Source organism: Meleagris gallopavo, chromosome 20 (assembly GCF_905368555.1).
Source record: "Meleagris gallopavo chromosome 20, MGAL_WU_HG_1.1, whole genome shotgun sequence".
Lineage (NCBI taxonomy): Eukaryota > Metazoa > Chordata > Aves > Galliformes > Phasianidae > Meleagris > Meleagris gallopavo.
In genome coordinates, this window is record NC_139423.1 from 3,380,189 (window position 1) to 3,399,215 (window position 19,027).

Here is a 19,027-nt window from a genome sequence, read left to right on the forward strand (position 1 = left end):
AAATTGAGAATGTTATTCAGGAAGAATCACATTCCTGTGCAAATGGGAGAGGATCAAGTATCCTTCCATCTAATAGATGAAAGGATGTGTTCGTTTATGGAAAGGGAATTTAAGAAGTTAAGCTTAGCTACTGGTTCCTACATTTTACCAATTTCATCCCAAAACTGACATGAGCAGATACTATAATGGATTAAATAAGAACAAATTTTGCATGTGAATGATGTTCAACTGAACCTGAAATACAAAGATACTCCTTCAGGTGACGTACGATTAATAAAAAGTCACAACTTCATGTTAAGCCTGTAAATGTAACATTTATTTTTGCTTTTCATTCCCTAGTGCAGTGGATGGATTCAAGGTCTCAGCTACCGGGTCTTCTGTGTGCAGCTGTCTTGAGATAACATTGTGAGACTGAGAGACCCCCCCCAGTAACTTCACATGCACAGAAGTGCAACTAGTGGCCACAGCCCAGCACAAACATTGCATGGCAGTCAGTGCTCCAAGTGCCAAGTATGCACCAACTGCCATTGAGAGCCCTGCATGCACCAGCCTCCATGGTTCACTGCAGGCACCTGTACTGCCAAGACCAGGAACAGCTGGGAAAGGCTTCCTCACTGGATAGATTCCAACCAAAGAAGGACATGGAGATGCTGGAGTGGGTCCAGAAGGATGGCCATGAAGATGTTCAGAGGGCTGGAGCACCTCTCCTATGAAGAAAGGCTGAGGGAGCCAGGGGTGTTCAGCCTGGAGAAGAAAAGACTGCAGGGAGACCTCACTGCAGCCTTCAAGTACATGAGGAGAGCTTATGAACAGAAGGGAGAGCAAATTCTTACACGGTTGGATAGCATTAAGACAAGGAGGAATGGCTTTGAACTAAAAGAGGGGAAATTTAGATTAGGTGTTAAGAAGAAATTCTTCACTCAGAGGCCGGCGAGGCTCCGGCACTGTGCAGAGCTGTGGTGCTCCATCCCTGGAGGTGCCCGAGGACATGGATGGGCTGCAGGCAGCCTCGGTGTGGGCACAGCAGGGTGGGGCTGTAAGGTCCCTTCCAACCCAACCATTCTATCACTCCAGGATTCTGTCGGTTTGCCCAGCCATCCTCTCAGCCCCAGCCTGAACACACCTCGCCCAAAGCAGGACCAGCAAACCAGCACCAAGGGCACCCACTAGAGCTCTCCCACCCCATACATCTAGCCCAACGGCACACAGCTCCCCACTCTGCCAACACAAGCTTCCCTACTCCTTTCTGTAAGCGTTAAGCCACGCAGACTCGGGAAACGATGACTTTTAGACAACACAACGCTCCGACTCCGCCACCATCTTGAACGAGGACACCGCGCCGCCATCTTGGGTGAGGCTCTTCCTCTCCCCGTTACAAAGCCCGAGCGATCCCGGTTAGCTCAGTGCTGTGGTTGCCCACACTAAATATGGTGTTCGGCGCGCCTCGTTCTTAGGGCGAGTGAGGCAATCGGCGGGGAGCGGCGGCAGCGGGCACCTCTCGGAGCGGGCAGGTAGGGCTGCGGGGCGGGATGAGGCGCAGCCCCCGCTGCGTTGGCTGCCCCGCGCTGCCCCGCGTTAGGCGGACCCGGGCGGGCGGCGGCTGCTAAGGCGCTCCCTGCATCCCTACGGGATCCCTACGGAATGCAGGGAGCGCCTCAGCAGCCCCCGCCCGCCCGGGGCCCCGCAGGCGGGAGCGAGGGGGAATGAGGGGACGCTTGTGTTGGGTTTCCCTGCTTTCTGTATCCCTACTTACCCATCTGCGCGGCTGTGCCGTCGCTTTGGGTGTCCCTCATCGGTTTGAATAGTACTGGGTGTGTGGATTTCTCTCGATGGGAGAGAGTTTTGCTTTCACCTGAGTGTGCCTTTATGAAGCGCAGCCCGGGTTGTGCAGCACTTTGTGTGTTTGTTGGGCCCTTCTCAGCTTTTCCTGGACTGAAGTCTCCATAACAAAAACAACAAGCATCTCTACTTACTGCAGGATAAGAAGCAATCCTTTCTCTGGGGGCAATTCTGAGCAGCTCAGCTAGTTCCAATGCCACTTTCACCTGGTACACGTCTGTTCTTAGGTTGTGCTGGCAGTGTTAGCGTAGGATGGGTTTGGAGTTCTCAGTCATGTCAGAATTCAAAGCATCTTATGCTGTGGAGAGTAAATGGATGCTGTAAATGCTACATGAAATTGCCCAGCTCTTAACTGTCTTTAAATAGGTACTTGTTTTCTTGATCTCTGTTGTTAATTTCTGTCTAGCTTGAAGGCATGGTGTTGCTGGGGGGAACGGAGCATTGCTGGAAATTCCTTTTGCTATTCTGGAGTAGGCTTGGTAGCTGGGAATGCCGTATATGGCATTATCTGACACTTTGCTGTCAGGCTGAGGCTGTAACCCTGCTGTTCTGTTTTGGGGAATGAGGACAACTGGTATCTATGGTGCAGAAGGCTGTGTTGTCTTGCTTCAGCTCCAGCACAGTCTGTCGTGGCTGCCTCTGCACGTAGTACAAAAATGCCATCAAAGGTCTTTGCATTACACTTGCTGTTTTACTAGTCTGAAGAATTGCTAATTCATGCAGCACTAATGTTTCTGGTTCTTGTTTTTGACTTTTTCTTCTGCAAGGATAGAAACAAATAGAGACTTTATTCCCAAAATGCAAAGTTTCTTGGAAAGTAGTTCAGGTTCCTGTTGTGCAAGTCTCCACCTCATGACTGTTTTTGTTTGTCTGCCCTTTTTAAAATTTTTAAAATGTGCATGCTATTCTTCCTGTGAGAAAAAGGTCATGTTCCCACTCTGGGTGCTATTGTAGTCCAGATAAAAACTTGGTAAGAAGTCGTAACATGCTAGGAAGGGAGAGTGTTGGAATCAGCAACAATTCTACTTTCTATTTTTGTTTTGTTCCAGCAAGGTTACATGAGTCAGACTGGGCTGTGGGGAGCTGCTCCTGAAGATGTACATGTTGATTGAAACCCGCACAAGTTCCCTTCTTCATCTGACAAGGTCACCTGGCATCAGGTCTTGGTCTGTCTTTGTTGGTAAGTATTGTAAGAAAGATTGAGTCTCCTTAAAATTCTGTTCTCACCACTACCTTTTATTTCTGACTTCCACCCCCTGAACTCTTTAACTTCTTTGTTCATAGTGTTCTTCAGTTTATTTCACAGCTTGTGCTAAGAGAGAGGAATCAATGAATTCCTGAAGGAGCCTGTAGTACGAGATGCATATATCATGCTACAGAAAGGCACTACAGAGGGACCTGGATAGACTGGATTGATGTGGCAAGGCAAACTGTATGAGTTTCAATAGGATCAAGTGTTGGGTCCTGCATTTTGGTCACCAACAATGGCAGGCAGCCCCACAGGCATGGAAAGGAGTGGCTGGAAAGCTGCCTGATGGAAAGGGACCTTGGTGTATTGATGGACAGCTGGCTGAATATGAGCCAGCAGTGTTTCCACCTGGCCAAGAAGGCCAATGGCATCCTGGCTTGGATCAGGAATGGTGAGCAGGACCAGGGAAGTCATCCTGCCCCTGTACTCGGCACTGGTGAAGCCCCACCTCAAGTACTGTGTTCAGTTTTGGGCACCTCAGTACAGAAGGGACATGGAGGTGCTGGAGCAGGTCCAAAGAAAGGCAGCAATGCTGGGAAAGGGCTTAGAGAATATGGCCTACGAGGAGAGACTGAAGGAACTGGGGCTGTTTGGTCTGGGGAAGAGGAGGCTGAGGGGAGACCTTATTGCTCTCTTCAAATACCTGAAAGGTGATTGCAGTGAGAGTGGGGTTGATCTCTTCTCACTGCAGGTGACAGGATGAGGGGAAATGGCCTTAAGTTGCACCAAGGGAGGTTTAGGTTGGATGTCAGGAAGAACTTCTTTACAGAAAGGGTTGTTAAGCACTGGAATAGGCTGCCCAGGGAGGTGGTTGAGTCACCATCCCTGAATGTGTTTAAAAATCATTTGGATGTGGTGTTCAGGGACATGATTTAGTGGAGAGTTGTTAGTTAGGGTAGTATGGTTAGGTTGTGATTGGACTTGATGATTTTTAAGGTCTTTTCCAACCTGAGAATTCTGCAATTCTTTCTGGCATTTTCTTTGAGAAAGAGGAATCATGACTTGAACTCCTCCTTTTGTATAGTCCCTAAACGGGGCTGATATTTGCTCTTCACTGTAGTAATTTCACAGTGAGACTGATAATTTTTCAGTCTCATCTGCAGAACCTCACACTCATAGATTGAATTCTAAGGAAGTCTCAAAAGGGCTGGGAAAGAACTTTTGCTGTACGCCAGGCAGCATCAGGATCCACATTTGCATTGAAAAGAAATCTGAGTTCTCAGAAATGGCAAAATCTGCACTGTAGCAATGCTCAGTTGCAGAGTCACACTGCCACAGCTTCCTCCTGAATGGAGGAAGGCAGTTGGTGGCTTCTGACACAATTTGTTGCACAAATTTTCTTTTGGCTCCACAGCACTTAGAGGGGAAAAAATAACCTCTGTAGTGTAAACGTGATAAGCACGAGTGCTTGAAGTTGTTCTGTGCTTGAGGGGAAGTATAATGTAATGGTTAGACTGAGTTTCTCTAAAATTCTCAGTTCTGTCACTACCTTTTATTTCTGACTTTGGTCCCCTCTGCTCTTTAATTTATTATATGCAGTGTGGGAGATTTTTTATTTTTTTTTTACACTAAGTTCAAAGAAATATAACTGTCTTTCGTAGAGTAATCAATGTTGCAGTCACAAGACCTTGTGGCTTTAATTTGTGAGTGTTCTATATTTTCAGGGAATTTTAGGAGGTTTGAGTTCCTCATTCTAATTCTCTCCTCTTATTCTAGGAATAGCCTCCATAGGCTTGGCTGCTGCTTATTACAGTGCAGGTAACGGCCTATCATTTCTCAAGAATTGTTTTTCCTGTTGACTCCTTTGTGTGGCTCTGTGCAGCCTTACAATGGCAGTGTATGCACCTGTCACTCTGTTTGACATGAATGTTGGAATCCCATAATAATTCTTGCCTCTGTGTGAGTCATTAAGCTTGAATGCTGTATGTCTTACTTGGTCTCCCTGCTCATTTGCAAGAGTATCTTAAGTACTTCGTACTCTAGCGTTTTGTGCTTTCAGTATGCTGTATGTGACTGGCTGCTCCCCACAGCCCTCCTGGGAAGATGTACCAGAATTGTCTGTCCCCATAATGAAATTATAACTGTGCCTTTGATGCCAGTGCTCTGTTTCTCTGGAAACTGTTAGATCATCACTGGCAGAGATTACTCATAGAAAAGCACCTTTTGAGTGCAGGCAGCTGGTGCTGCTTGCCCCAAGTTGAGCAGAGTGCACCACGTGATAGGTATTTTTCTACCCATGGAATTTATTTTTCAAGCTGTTCTGTGATTCTCTTGCAGCATCCTGTTGAGCCTCAGGTTTTAAAGAACTTACTGCCATTACACTCCATACTTATTTGAAGAACAAAGTTCAGTGAAAGCTGCTTAAAACACCAACTATATCAGACATCTAAGTGTTTTTTGTTGTTGTTGTTGTTGTTTTTTGAAACAATACTGAGCTATATTCTATTTTCCTTTCAGTAAAACCTTGAGTAAGCAAATTGTTTAGATAGGCTGCCAGGTGTAAACCTTTCCAGGACAGAAAATAGGAGTGTTGGCTTGCTAAAAGGGCTGACTGCTTTCTTTTGTCAAGCTTCAGCGAATTACTTTGCATTGTCCCTTAACCCTGAAATAATGTACATGAGAGTTAATGGCAAAAATGTTGCTGCATCAGAGAAACCACTTCTTTCCTTGTTACCTTTATAAGGAGCATGCAAAACTGTTTTGTATACGAAAGAAGGAAAGAAGCTCTAACTTTGTGCATCTTTTGTGTTGTTCAGACAGCTTGGCATGGAAGCTCTTCTACATGGCTGGATGCTTCTTCGTGGCAGCACAGAATCTGGAGCAGTGGGAGGTAAGACGTTCAGCACAGGAAATGAGGTTATTGTGCTAGTTCTGAAACGGTTGTCAGGTGTTGATTTCAGCTGTCTGATGTACTTTGCTATTGTGCAGTTGAAACAAGCAATTTATGCTTTTGGTTTTGAGGAAACTCTTCAGAATTCTTAAGCTAGAATGTGAAGGTAAATAGAACACATTTTTTTTAAAAGGGAAGACCTGTCCTTTGTGGCAGACATGCAGGCAGAGCTGCTCTTTGTGGCTTTTTCTCTTCATGTAAATGAGTGAAAAAAAGTTCTCATTTAGCTGTTGTACTGATTTGTTCACTTGCTCCTACTAATGATAAGTGACCATTGAATAGGGTGGTTCTGCCTTCCAGGCTACTCAGGCTGTTTTCAATTAGGAAGAAATTGTGTTTGCGAGGCTTGTTTCTGATCTTTATGATGTCTGTGTTGGGAGATGGGCTGAGAACAGTATCCCCCCTCTACAGGCTTCTCACTTCACTGGCCTGAGTTATTGGATAAGTAACCTCCAAGAGAGACTTGGTGTTTTCATTGATTCTTTGGGAAAGTTTAAACCTAGTGTAAGCCCAGTGTGTAAGAGAGAGTTACAGGAACAGCATGGAAGTGTTCATATTTGATTCCAGCATAGCTTTTATTATGTGAAGAATGTAGCAGAAGTGGCAGGGAAACCAGCTTATCTTCCTTCTAGAAATAACATAAGAGATATAGAAAAGTCTGTTAAACCATGTGCAAGATTACTGTTTTCATGGTCCAGTAATAGACAAAAGTCTCCAATTAAAATAGCTAGATGTAAGAGAATTAAAATAGTTTTATACAAAGAGAAGATTGATTTTTTTTTAATTTTTTTTTTATTTTATTTTTCAATTTTACAGGAAGCTGTATTTGACAAGAACAAGGGGACAGTCTGCCTAAAAACGTTCAATCTTTACAAAAAGATACTGACCTTCTCAAAAGGAGGCAGTGAACAAGGTGAGAGAGCAGTATCTGTGATAGCAACTGTGATTGGGAGGCAGAAAAAAACACCAAGGGTTTACTGTTTCCTTTTTTGTTTTCCCTCAAGAGTTCTGTACTCAAGTTAGGCACATTTATTTCCAGGTCTGATTTGTTCACAAACAGCAAAAGTCACAAATTGCCTTTTAGGCTCTGCATGTTTTTTTCAGGCTAAAGTACTGAATGCATCACGTTAGTCGCTTTAATCTGGGAGCTTCCACATTGCTTTCCAGATCAGTGTAAGCCATTCCTTTGGAATGATGATATGCAGGTTTGCATTTCCCCTGGCTAGCCTGCTTTGTGAATGGGACAGGTGGAAAGACATTTTGCTTATATTAAGTATTGGTGGATTCAAAATTGTATTAGGCTCCCTAAAATGCCTGGGTAGTATTCTTATTTAATGTAAAGTGAAATGAACCATTTGGGTTTTTTTTTGTGAAAACAAAACAAAGTTAAGGTCCCTTTAAGACAGCATATTCAGTAGGCTCAGCTTAATGCAACATCTGATTTTTTTTGAGCTTTCTGATGAAGTGACAGAAGCTGAAGTTTAGTGTGTGACTTCTTTAAGGTTACTGCGAGGCAGAAGTTCCATTGCAAAGTGAAGTAGGATCTTCAATGTCAGATTTTCTTATTCTTGGTAGTCTAAATCAAACCAGCTCTCGAGGTGCTTAGAAAATTGACAAAATACACCATGTCCTAAAATTGATTTGGATTTTAAACAGGACATTTTGGGGGCAGAAGATAAAAAGGATGTTTAATTTCTGAACTTTTCTTTTGGATGTGTTGGAGCCCAGCATATCTCTTCCTGAGAGGTTGTTACAGTTAATACAGGGATGCAGAGGTGAGCAGATACTCTGACAAGTTAAATCTTTTAGTATTTGTTCTATCTCAGTAAACTTAACCGCTGTTTACCTACTCTGTACACAAAGAGTTGAAAATCTTTCAAGTGTGGCCATGTAAGTAACCAATGGTCTCCATTTCCTAGGAAGCAGTGTAACTTGTTCATTAGGGCTGTACCAGCTAGTGTGCACTGTGATGTTTGTTTTGGTCCATTGCTTTAACAATTCCTTGGTATTACAAGTCTGTGGTAGTTGTGTGAGGTCAGAGCAGTAGCACTCAAGAGCACAGAGTCCCAGTCTCACAGTGACTAGGACTGCTCCCTAGGAGAGGTGCTGAAAGTTTATTGAAATGCTAATAATAGATGGCTTTGCTTTCCACATCTGCTTACAGTGGTTGCTCTACTGCATGAGATCAGAGATGTTAATGTGGAAGAGGAGACTGTGCGATATTTTGGGAAGGGTTACCTGGTTGTGCTACGATTTATCACTGGATTTTCACATCCACTGACTCAGAGTGCTGTGCTGGGCTGCAGAAGGTGAAGTGTGGACTTTTTTTTTTTTTTTTTTTTAATTACAATGTGTAAAATGGAAAACTGGTCATATGGGTCAGTAATTGCCAGCTATTAAACAAATCATTTTAGCACCATTCTTACATGCTGATATGGCTGTTATTTGGTTAAACTTTTTCAAACCACTTGCAGCAGGAACTGTGAGAAGAGGATTGATGTGTTCTGACAAGGAAGGAATTGCTTGGCTTGATGTTTCTCTATATGTAGGATGCTGCAATCATGCTCTGTCCTATTGGCTGGCCCTTTAAAGAGTTGTTCTCAAGAATCATAGAATGACCAAGGTTGGGAAACATCTCTAAGATAACCTAATCCAACCATCCACCTACCCCCAGTATTTGTCATTAAACCATGTCCCTTAGTGCAGAATTTAAGTGTTTCTTGAATGCCTCCAGGAATGGTGACCCAGTTGTCTCCCTGGGCAGCCCATTCCAGTGCCTGGCCTCTCTTTTGGAGAAGAAATTAATGTACCTGTTCTTGTTTCATCAGCACCACAATTCCATTAACTCCTACACTGTTTTTTCTTTTCTACAGTGATGTGGAAGCAGTTGCCAAGCTTGTCATCGGTTTTCTGGAATTGGACCGAACAGAGAGCCAAGATGTCTATGAGAGCAGTGAAACAGAGGCTAGTGATGCTGATGAACCACAGGATGAATATTAATAGTCATGAGCTGAAGAGATGTTCGAAGATCTGGGAATTACAGATTGGTTGTTCTTCATAACGAAATTCCTCAATCTTGACTTGGGCATTTCTCTATATGTGCACTTACAGTGGGAAGAATCTGTCTTAGGGCACCTTCTTTAGTGCTAAACTGCTTCAAGATCTGTGCTCCCAATATTGCCATTGTAGAATCGAAAGCAAATTCTATCTTAGTTCCTGGATGTGGACACTGCTGTCTTTTGAACTTTGTCAGCTTGTCACAATAGTCTAGGAGTAGTTATTTATTATTGTACAGGTTTAAAAATGTACTTTCCCATTAATGAATTGGAGCTATAGATGTAAGCTTCCACTTACTGCAAAGATCTGCAGGTACAGTATATGAAATGCAGAACAGCTGAATTTAACTCGGAACACAATGCTTTGAGGTTTTTGAAATATTGTAAATAAGTGAATATAATGCTAAATTGGTCTTAAGCAGCTTAATATATGCACTGAGGTGATGCAGGGTAGTGGCACTTTTATATTCTCTACTACTGACTTGCCATTAGATAGCAGTGGAAATCATGAGGATGGTCTGGAATTTTCAACATCAGGTTGCTCAGCTTGTTACTGTCTTACTTCTCTTGGAATTGCTAAGGGGCCATAACTAAGAACCAACAAATGATCATGTTGGTCGTTTAATGCCTTTATGTTCTGTTTAACTTCTGGGCATAGACTACCCAAAGAATAGCCTTATTCTAGACTTCAGTGTTTACTATTTTAACTGTGTGTTTGGGAAGGAAGAAAATAAACATTCCTTCAGGTAGGGAAAAGACTGATGTCAGACACCATGGCAGCCTACATTTGTTTAGTATTTTGCTGTAGTAATGAGGAGGTAAATAATAACTTAGATGTTGTTTTTTTTAAGATAGCTGGGCTCAGTGTTTGGCTTGGGCCCATGTGTTACTGTGTGTGTGCTGTCTTCTGTTCTGACCAATGGTTTCATTAGTGGTTAAAATTATGGATTTTCCAAGGTACTTTATGAAGTAAAAGCTACCTCTTTTAGTCAACAGGTTCTGTCTAGAACTAAAACTTCATTGTACCTCTATCAACATGCTGGTATTACAAGTACAGAAACTGTAAGAGCTGAAAGTTCCTCCCATGTGCTAGAACTGCTTGTATTCAAGTTTACCAACTTGTGTTAGGAGTTGTATGGAGTTAAGACCTGAATTAGAAAATACTGATAGTTTCCTCTGGGAGGTCTGAATAGACTGCGTGGAGGTGGTCCGCCTCCATGCCAGCATTTAAATGTCTGGTGGCATCTGTTTCTTCAGGACTTAACCCACATTCCTGCTTAAAAACACTCTACCTCTAAAGAAGTGAAAGCTATGAAATGATTTCAGTTGCACGTTCCATTGGTAGTGGAAACTGTGTCCATTTCTCTGACCAAAGAACAGGTTGATTTCACTTCCAGCCATTTGTGTCTGTGAGACCAACACGCTCTTACTGCTGGTTTGGAAGGATCATCCAGGCGTAAGAGGGAGCTGCTGTTGATGCAGCCTAACTGTGGCACTGAACCAGGTGTGTTAGTATGAAATAAGAACTTGTAATCATGTCAGGTATGAAAACAGACCTCTGCCAGCAGACATGCTCTTGAAGTACTCCAAGTTTTCTGGCTGATTACATTGCTTTCAATCTCTGCCTCCCATTACTAGAATTGGGAAGCTGCTGTGTACGAACACAGGGGAAAAACAGGTTGCAGATAATTAACCAAATTTGGCCTTTATTTTGCATAATGATGTAAGCTACAAACCATCAAATCTTTTATATTCTGCAACTTTTTTAACACTTCAGAGAGATTTTCATTTCAATATGTACCCTCAGTAGCACTCATTCTGGAGAAGAGAATGAGACTGAATTTGGATGAACTGTTTTTTCATCACTCTGTAACATGGGTTTTGAGCATTCTAAAGACTTTCAGTAGGAAATACCCTTAAGTGCTTAGTTTTTAAAGTATAATATAAGTAAAATAACTCTTCTACCTGCAAATACCTTCTTTGTAGCAAAGATATTTGAGGGGTACGTGGTATGGCTGTGCATTGCACTTAATGTTCCAAACCTACAGATTTAACCACTGAGTGGATAAAATGGACAAAACTACCTGCATTCAATCTTAGTTACACTGATTTTCTTTTCTGTTTCCATGAGAACCGACGTCATGGGGAAAATACAAATAATGCTGTGGTTTTTCAGTTAAAAATCATTTCTATAGAAGTATTTACATTGATCTAATTTTAAACTGTGTTCCGCTTCAGCTGAGCTCTTCATCAGCCTTCGGTACGTTCTTGGCATTAGCGTGATGTACATAGCTGTCCTGCAATACTAAACCAAAATGTGAGGAGATGCTCTAGGAGGGGAAAGGACCTACAGAAAGGTATTAGATGGCCTGAGTTCTGTGAGTGATATTTTGTGGGATGAGTTTGTTTTTATTTGATGTCCAATAATCAGCTCCTTTTAGATGCTTAGGTGCACCTCTCCCTCTCAATATCCTGCTGAGAGCAGGTAGACAGGAGAGAGGGCTGCTGCACAAATGGCAACGTGTCTTATGTTTACACAGGTAATAAAAGCCATGCAGGCTTGCATATTACATGAAAAGTGCTAGTTTCTGACACTGGTAGATTACTAGGAGGCAAAAATTTGTCTGGAAAATATTTAGAAATAGCTTTTCTACTTCAAAATGGAAGTAGAATTTCAGCAAGGCCTTGCGTGTCTCTTTTTTTATTAAAATCTCCATTGATAAAATCAACTTTAACATGTTTTGTGTCACTAATCTTTTTGATTGTTGATTTTAATTATATTAATATTGATGGCTGTATGAAGTACCATTTGGCACCAACTTCCTGGAGATGATGGGGTGGGCAGGCAGGGCAGAGGAATCACTGATATATAATAATCACTATATATAATCACTGATCATGCTTTCTTTTCTTAGCATTTTTTTCATATCAGTTAATAAAACCAACTTTCCACTGGTCATATTTTCCCTTGTTAAACCAAACCAACATGCTGTATGCGAAACAAAGTTTCAACAAACACTTGGAATATCAAATTATTTATTAGAGAAAATAATCTTATTTAGAGTAAGTGATGTGACTTCTGCAATTAAGGAATACACAGCAGCTGTGCATTTTTTACAAAAAAAATTGTACATTTCTCATTTTAGTAAGTTGTGTTATACTACCCCTTCTTGTATGCTCTGCATTCAGAGCTATGCTCATGTCTGTAACAGTCAGTTCAAGAATATGTCAGTACCTGTGCTTCCAAGGAAGACTTACAAGAAAGCAGTAAATGAAGCAGACAGGTAAAGGACATCTTGATACTATATTCATGATATAGTATTCTTAACTATGTGACTTTAGAATTGTTTTCCTTGTACTGACTATTTTTACGTTCCAGTAAAGTCCTAAAATATCTTCCTATATGTTTCTGAAGATTCTGAATGTTCAAGATGAAAACAGAAGGTAACTTAGCATTTTTCCCTTGCATTCAGTAAACTTTGGTCATGCTTGAAATTTGGACAAAACTGCTGTCAGATGTACTGAATTTGGGGGGGAAAGGTTTTCTGCCTTGGAAACACAGCTGAATTCCGACTCTCGATTTCCATTATGCAAGGAGAGCAAATCTTACAGGGCAGGTGACTCAGGGCTCAGCAGTGTTAGAGGGCAATTAATACAGACTCAAAGCCAATTACCTTGATAAATTCCTTTCTCCCTCAGGTCACTTGTTAAATCACAGTTGCTGCTTCAACTCTTAAGATGACAGACTAGCTATATGACTCCTTGCACATGTCCACTGGCCACGTTTCCCGTTGAATAAGACAAATTAAAACATGACTAATTTTGTGCTTTTATTGCTTTATCTAAATCATCCACCACTTGCTGCAGCTTTTCTAGGCTGGGGTGGACGTTTTCCTCCATCCACTCCTCTACAGTACACTTGTGGAAGACTTGCTCCATGGCTGCCTGGAGGTCTTGCACCACAGCATTCCACTTGGACAGAAGACTGACCAAAATCAAGGAAGAAAGGAGAAAATGATCAAGTTTGCAGGTGATTTCTGCCTCAAGAGAGGATGAGCTTACTAGGGCTTTTACAGGGGCTACAAAGAGGATACAGTCCTTAGGATGAGTATGCAGAAGTAGCATCTGTAAGAAAGACCTTAGCACAAATGGCAAAACATTTGTGTTTAAGTACTGTTAATCTTAGCAAGTCTTTTTTAGAAAGCACACACACTGACTGGGAAAGGGGTCTGGTTTTATCCCAAGCTCTGCCTGGATCCTGGCCCCTGATACGTTCCCACATTGAGGCTCACAACTTTTGAGATGCAGGAGTAACTCCATATATAAGGGAGGACCTTCCAAAGAATTTGTACTTGTATTCACTACATTTGTTCAACAGAAGGCAGATAAAAATAAGCCTGCTTTTCTATTTAAATCTGTACTATGAACACATTGCACTGATTGATTTTTAACTGACCTTTCTGAGTAAACTATATAAAGAGGTGAGGACTCAAAGCTGTGGGAATTTGCCAGCCTGAAAAATGACAGACTTGTTCCTCTAAAATAGGTGGTGTTACCTTATTGCATCTGGCTGAAAGTGATGCATTATTATAGGATGAATAATCTTCCTTTTTCTGTGGTAGGGACTGAACCAGCCTGTGACATACCTGAAAATGTATGTTAGTATGAACAGTCTTTGAAATAGCAGGAGTGTATCTGTAGACAGAGGGAAGTGATTGAGCTTTAGCTTTATCTCACAAATGGAGAGAATGACTAAGGAGTAAGCAAATTTAAGGCTACATATCTTTGGAACTGGCTTGTAGAAGACTTTCTGGCAGACAATAACAACTGGTCACCTGCTGCAATTTAAGTTTCATTTCAAGTTCATTTTTTGGTAACCAAACAATTAAAAATATTTACATTCTAATTCAACAAATAATCAGATTACTGAAATAAGACAGCACATACAGTTTAGGAATTCAGCAGAATTCAGATATTAAGTTCTGCTGAGGTGTCAGCATACAGGGTGAAATGCCTGAAATGTAGTGCTTAATGTTTAAGCAGCTTGTTGGAGTTCCCTGCGTATATGGCCCATTTCTAGGTGATACAGTCCCCACGCTCCTGTGGACAGAAAAATCAATGTAAACCTTAGTACCTGTTCCTTTCAAGAAGTTCATCCACTGAGGACTTGAGGTAGAAGCTAACTTGTGTCACAAGGGTAAGAATATTGCTGCCAGGAAAGGTCCCCGTACTTGTGCTGTCCAAAGAGATTGTTAGTTTCTGCACTTACTGTGCACTGTGAAGTGTCTGAGTCAAGCAGCTGGAATTTTACCTCATGAAAGTATCTAATTCCAGATTGGACATTCCCAGGAGCTTTTCCACATTTTCTTTAACCTTTTCAGAATAGCCACCTGGGCAGAAGACATAAGAAATGAGACAGAGGAGCCTTCATAACAGAAATGCTCAAAAAGAGGGTTTTTCTCAAGCACTCAGCCTTGGCTTACCCGATCTCTTTGGATGAATACATACATACATACATACATACATAAGTTAAAATAGAAACAGAACAAGGAAAAAATGTGGGGGATGGAGGGAGTACATCTTTCACGAGGCTTCTTGTGCGACGTAAAGCCCTTTCTAGTTATGAGCTTTCCATTCAGAGTACTTAATACTTTTAGTGTCTTAGTTAAGCATAAGCAGGTTGTGTTTTAATGTTTTGAAAAGAAATGCAGACAGACAAAACTAAAAATTTGATTGGTAGCTTTCTCTGAAGAAGCCAGAAATGACAGGAGGTTTTTACAAGGCACTTTACTTCCTAGGTGCATTTTAAGAAAATGGATTAATTAATTTCTACATGTAAACAACGTTTAAATGTAATTAGTTTCATTTATATACCAGCAAAGTTTGAAATTAATTACTAAGAAAGCAATTCTTAATTTTTTTTTTCCAGTATGTGATGAGTTTTGTGGTGATTTACAGATTGAAACATAACATGACTGGAATACTATGGCTATTTTTAAATGTGAAGGCCAAGAGGCTTCCCTGCTGCCACACTGCAGGCAGGTGAGATGCATGATCTACTGTTTGTAATTTGGAACATGATCAAATAGTGAAACCACCTCAAAATGTAGTAAGCCTGTGCTAACCTTAGGGCAAGGTCATTTCACTGCTGTGTTAGGCTTTAGCTCAGAGAGAATAAAGTTGCCATTGTACCATTCTCTAGTGCCTGCAGACATACAGCCAGTGATGGAATTGCCACGGGGAAAAGCTCACACAAAACAGAGAAGTGATCATACCTAAAAAAGAAAACATTCACTAATTAGACATTCGAGTTGGGTGAAGCTGAGCAGTAACTGATAGGAAGGATTCCAGCATTGTCAACTTCCTTTCTAAATCTCCAAGTTCCTTGTGCATCTTAGGAAGGCTTGGGTGGAAGTCTGCTTCGTGTTAAAAGATGTTCCTTACCTCTGCCAGCCAGTCAATGCAATACCTTGGAGCACATCAGCAGGGATGCTGCTTGCTACTTTCAGCCACTGAAGGTGGTTTTTTAAGTGGTGTCCAATAAGTGTTAGAGACTGATTCACTCCTGTAGCTCCCTTAAAAGCACTAGCAAACCACACCTTGGAGAAGCCACATCTACGATACTTCTCTATAAGAAGCACTGAAATAAGACACAAAAGAGTACCTAAGGATACGTTTCTCCAATTTTCAGCCATGTCTACAATGTTCCAGTTAACAAGAACTCTGGGCTCTGAATATTTCTGTTAGAGGGGGAACCATGAGGTCTACTGGCATGGAAGCAGCTGGGGTGTTTCTGCTGGTAATATACGTGTATTAAATGCATCATACAATTTAATAAGAGGAGGGTAAATCTCCACTTGTCTAAAAAATTAGCTGCTGTTCTTTCATTGGATGATGTTTGCTGCATTGAGGGAGTAGTTCAGAAGAATTTTTACATAATAAGGGCTGCACTCCGTCTTCTGCACTTGTGTGTCACTTTCTTTTTTCCCCCCTTTCAAGGATTAGCACTGATCAGACTTTTGTTGTTTTTCCCCAAAATGGCACGCATTGGAAACTTTTAAAGAAAGCTTAAAATAATAATAAATAATCAGGTAGCAGAGCTCTTCCAAGCAGCTTAGAGAAGTACAAACCTTTGCTCTCCACATCCAGGTCAGCAGCATAGTCCCATATCATAGGCTGCACCAGCTGTGGGACCCCAGATTCTGAAAGGAGCAGAGATTTTTTGTTTTAAGTAATAGAAAAAGGACAGTTACAGGTGAGAAAGAAGTACATGTTAGTTATGCATTACTGCACCTATAGAACAAACCATGGCCTGTCACTGAATTCTTCATGCCCATGTGCATTTTCAGCCTTGTCAGGACTTTGAACGTGTCAGGGGTATGAATCTATTAGTTTACCTGGCTGCTTGAACTGGTGGAGTTGCAAATGGTACATGCAAGATTTCAGCTAAATTCAAAGGAAATAATCACCCATTAAGTTAAGATTGTCTGCACAGAACTTAGCTTTTCAAGAAGCCCATAATGAAGATGCAGGTTTAGCTTCCCTTTACAACCAGCTTCCTGAGTAGTTTTAAACATGAGAAATTCTCACCCCTCAACAAGATGCAGTAAATTGTGCATGAATTGAGTACTTTAACTGCATCCCATTTTACTCTTAGTCCATTATTGGCTATGGTGGTAGACTGCACTTAGCTAGATGCTGTGCTTCTTTAGTGGAAATTGCAGGAGTTCTAGTTTTTCGGGGGATATTCCCCACCACGAAAGCTATGAGTAGTTCAATCAGTGCTGGAGGAGCTGTATGGCTCTTCATGGTACTGTCTAAATCTGTTTAGAGCAGATATGTAAAATGGAAAAATGTGAAACTCCATCTACATTAGAACCATTCTAATTTTAGTAGTAGTTTCATATTTTTCAACATAGGAGCTTGTGACAATACATTATTGGAGTTCCTCACTAACTGTGTCAACTGTAACAACAAGGACACAGAGTAACAGCTTCTCTTGAATCTGCATTATGGGAACCAGATATTATACAAAGTAACAACTAACATTAGAAGGTGGTGAGAAGTGTAGAAATTTAGGAAAAGACTACAGTATTTTTTTTAAATGGGTGAAGACAGTAGAATTTATGGCGACCACTGTCTATTACCAGATAGAAAACTGGACTGCATACTTTATAAGACTTGCCCAATGTCAAAAAGAAAGTCTGTAGCATTGCCAAGGACTAAATGTCTCTACTTCTTACTCTGATGGACCATATCTCAACTATTCTCGAATCATTCTGTACTGTATTTCAGCTGATAGCAGATCTGTTTCAACTGAATGCGTGAACTCTTTTGGGTGCTACCAAATGACTCACCCATCACAGGTGACACACCTGCCAATGTTTCCTCGCTGATCCCTCTCAGCATGTCATCCCACATGATGGGAGTCACAGTGGGGTACGATGAAGCCACATAACTTGCTATTGCTTTTATATGGAATAAGCACAGCTTCTCTGGCGTGTTCCCTTGTTGTTGCAGCCACTGCTTGGACTCCTCTCCTTCACCAAGGTAATAGACCTGAAACATCAAGCAAATAATCCTGACTTCCTGTATAGAAATAGGGGGAACAAATTTGATACAGCATCATGCAATCATACAGTATTCACAAACTATGGCACAAATGTCACACACTGAGCAGATATATTTCAAAGTGCTTTTCAGTGCTGGAGACATTGTGAGTGTCAACCTGCAGGATCCAGCTCTGACTGAACACATCACAGAAGGGCTGCCCAGGGAGGTGTTCAAGGAACAACATTTGGATTCATTGATTATACATTAAGGCATGTTGTATTTGTCTTTGGAAGGTTTGTCCTCTGAGCTGCTCTCAACAGTCTTAGTTAAAGAAAACTAGCAACCGTATGGTCCTGAATTAAATGAAGTAAGGTTCCTCTCTTGTGGAAGGAGATCATTTCCACACAAATCCATAAGTGACATGGAAGCACGTCCAAAGTTGTCCCAGCACAGTCATTCCTATGTAAGCTGTGTATTTGGGCTCAATAAGATGGATACGCTCCGCTGTCACAGCAGCGCCCGGCCCGTGCCTCACCTCATCGCAGCCGATGTGGAACCACCTCAGGTCTCGGTGCAGCTCCATGACGCGGTCGATCATGGCTCTGACCAGCGCCCTCGCCTCCTCCTTGTGCGGGTTGAGGGCGTTGGGGAACAGCTTCACCTCGCGGAGATGTGCGAACTCTTTGTGCTTCAGCGCGAACTGCGGTGGGACGGGGCGCCGCGATGGGACGGGGCGCCGCGATGGGACGGGGCGCCGCGATGGGACGGACCCGTGCGCAGCCCCAGCGGGCGGGCGGGTCGGGGGCCGCTCACCTCCATGTGCCCGAAGCTCTGCACCAGCGGCACCACCTCCAGCCCCAGCTCCGCAGCGCGGCCCAGCAGCTCGCTCAGCTCCGGGCGGCTGCGGAAGGACGCGCTGAGAGCCGCGCCGAGCGCCGCGCCCGCCGCCCCCTCCCCGCCGTTACCTGTAGGCATGCGGCGCGCTCAGCGCCTCCAGCGGCGCCGCGTAGGGAAACGTGTCCTCGTACTCCAGCAGCAGCCCGGTGGCGCCCATAGCGCGGAGCAGCGGCAGCACCTGAGGGGCGGCAGCGGATGGGCGGTGAGCGCGGGCCGGGTCGAGCCGAGCGCCTCCCGCTCCCTTCTCCCCTCACCTCGGCCAGGTAGGCGGCGCGAGGCGGAGCGCCCTTCAGGTCCAGGTGCACCAGGCGCCGCCGCATCGCGCTCGACGGCTCCGGCCGATCTCGCTCCTCCCCTCGCTCCGCCCCGGCAGTCCGAGCGCGGCGCGCCGAGCGCGGCGCGCCGAGCGCATCGCTCCGCGGCGATGGCGGCCGTGGGGGCGCGGCGGCGGACCGGCGGCGGGGAGCGGCGGCGGCAGGGCAGGTAAGGGGCGGGCGGGACGAGGGGGCGGAGAGGGAGCGGAATGGCAGCCGTGCGGTGACG

General features: G+C 43.2%; 3 protein-coding genes and 1 long non-coding RNA gene across 9 annotated transcripts in view; 2 read left to right on the forward strand and 2 right to left on the reverse strand.

Moving 5' to 3' along the window:
• Nucleotides 1-294: 294 nt before the first annotated feature.
• LOC146543063 (uncharacterized) lies at nucleotides 295-1,903 on the reverse strand. Of its 2 annotated transcripts, none has more exons than XR_014887463.1 (2): nucleotides 1,754-1,903; nucleotides 295-744 (listed from the first exon to the last, which is right to left on the reverse strand). It is a non-coding gene; the product is annotated as an uncharacterized LOC146543063 (long non-coding RNA). The 2 variants fall into 2 exon arrangements; XR_014887464.1 differs by having other exon boundaries at nucleotides 295-775.
• CYBC1 (cytochrome b-245 chaperone 1) lies at nucleotides 1,133-11,763 on the forward strand. 3 transcript variants are annotated; one of them, XM_010721250.4, is made up of 7 exons: nucleotides 1,133-1,351; nucleotides 2,889-3,019; nucleotides 4,805-4,846; nucleotides 5,845-5,918; nucleotides 6,795-6,891; nucleotides 8,143-8,287; nucleotides 8,852-11,763. In XM_010721250.4, exons 2-7 carry the CDS (start codon nucleotides 2,935-2,937, stop codon nucleotides 8,976-8,978), a joined length of 570 nt encoding a protein of 189 aa, XP_010719552.2. In that variant the 5' UTR covers nucleotides 1,133-1,351; nucleotides 2,889-2,934; the 3' UTR covers nucleotides 8,979-11,763. The 3 variants fall into 3 exon arrangements, with proteins under 3 accessions (XP_010719552.2, XP_003211463.2, XP_010719553.2); XM_003211415.5 differs by having other exon boundaries at nucleotides 1,138-1,511; XM_010721251.4 differs by lacking the exon at nucleotides 1,133-1,351 and adding an exon at nucleotides 2,065-2,205.
• A 290-nt stretch (nucleotides 11,764-12,053) lies between these two features.
• HEXD (hexosaminidase D) lies at nucleotides 12,054-18,894 on the reverse strand. 3 transcript variants are annotated; one of them, XM_085240286.1, is made up of 12 exons: nucleotides 18,739-18,894; nucleotides 18,553-18,662; nucleotides 18,401-18,488; nucleotides 18,123-18,287; nucleotides 17,410-17,593; nucleotides 16,165-16,236; nucleotides 15,479-15,674; nucleotides 15,227-15,309; nucleotides 14,346-14,424; nucleotides 14,169-14,270; nucleotides 13,591-13,680; nucleotides 12,054-13,019 (listed from the first exon to the last, which is right to left on the reverse strand). In XM_085240286.1, the coding sequence occupies exons 1-12, from the start codon at nucleotides 18,802-18,804 to the stop codon at nucleotides 12,851-12,853; spliced, it is 1,404 nt and encodes a 467-aa protein (XP_085096412.1). In that variant the 5' UTR covers nucleotides 18,805-18,894; the 3' UTR covers nucleotides 12,054-12,850. The 3 variants fall into 3 exon arrangements, with proteins under 3 accessions (XP_085096412.1, XP_085096411.1, XP_085096414.1); XM_085240285.1 differs by having other exon boundaries at nucleotides 17,392-17,593; XM_085240288.1 differs by lacking the exons at nucleotides 12,054-13,019; nucleotides 14,169-14,270 and having other exon boundaries at nucleotides 13,643-14,134; nucleotides 17,392-17,593.
• Nucleotides 18,833-19,027, forward strand: part of OGFOD3 (2-oxoglutarate and iron dependent oxygenase domain containing 3) — a 36,032-nt gene continuing 35,837 nt past the window's right edge. Inside the window, exon 1 of the mRNA XM_085240296.1 lies at nucleotides 18,833-18,967. The gene's annotated coding sequence lies outside the window, so the exon portion shown is untranslated. The remainder of the gene's footprint in view (nucleotides 18,968-19,027) is intronic.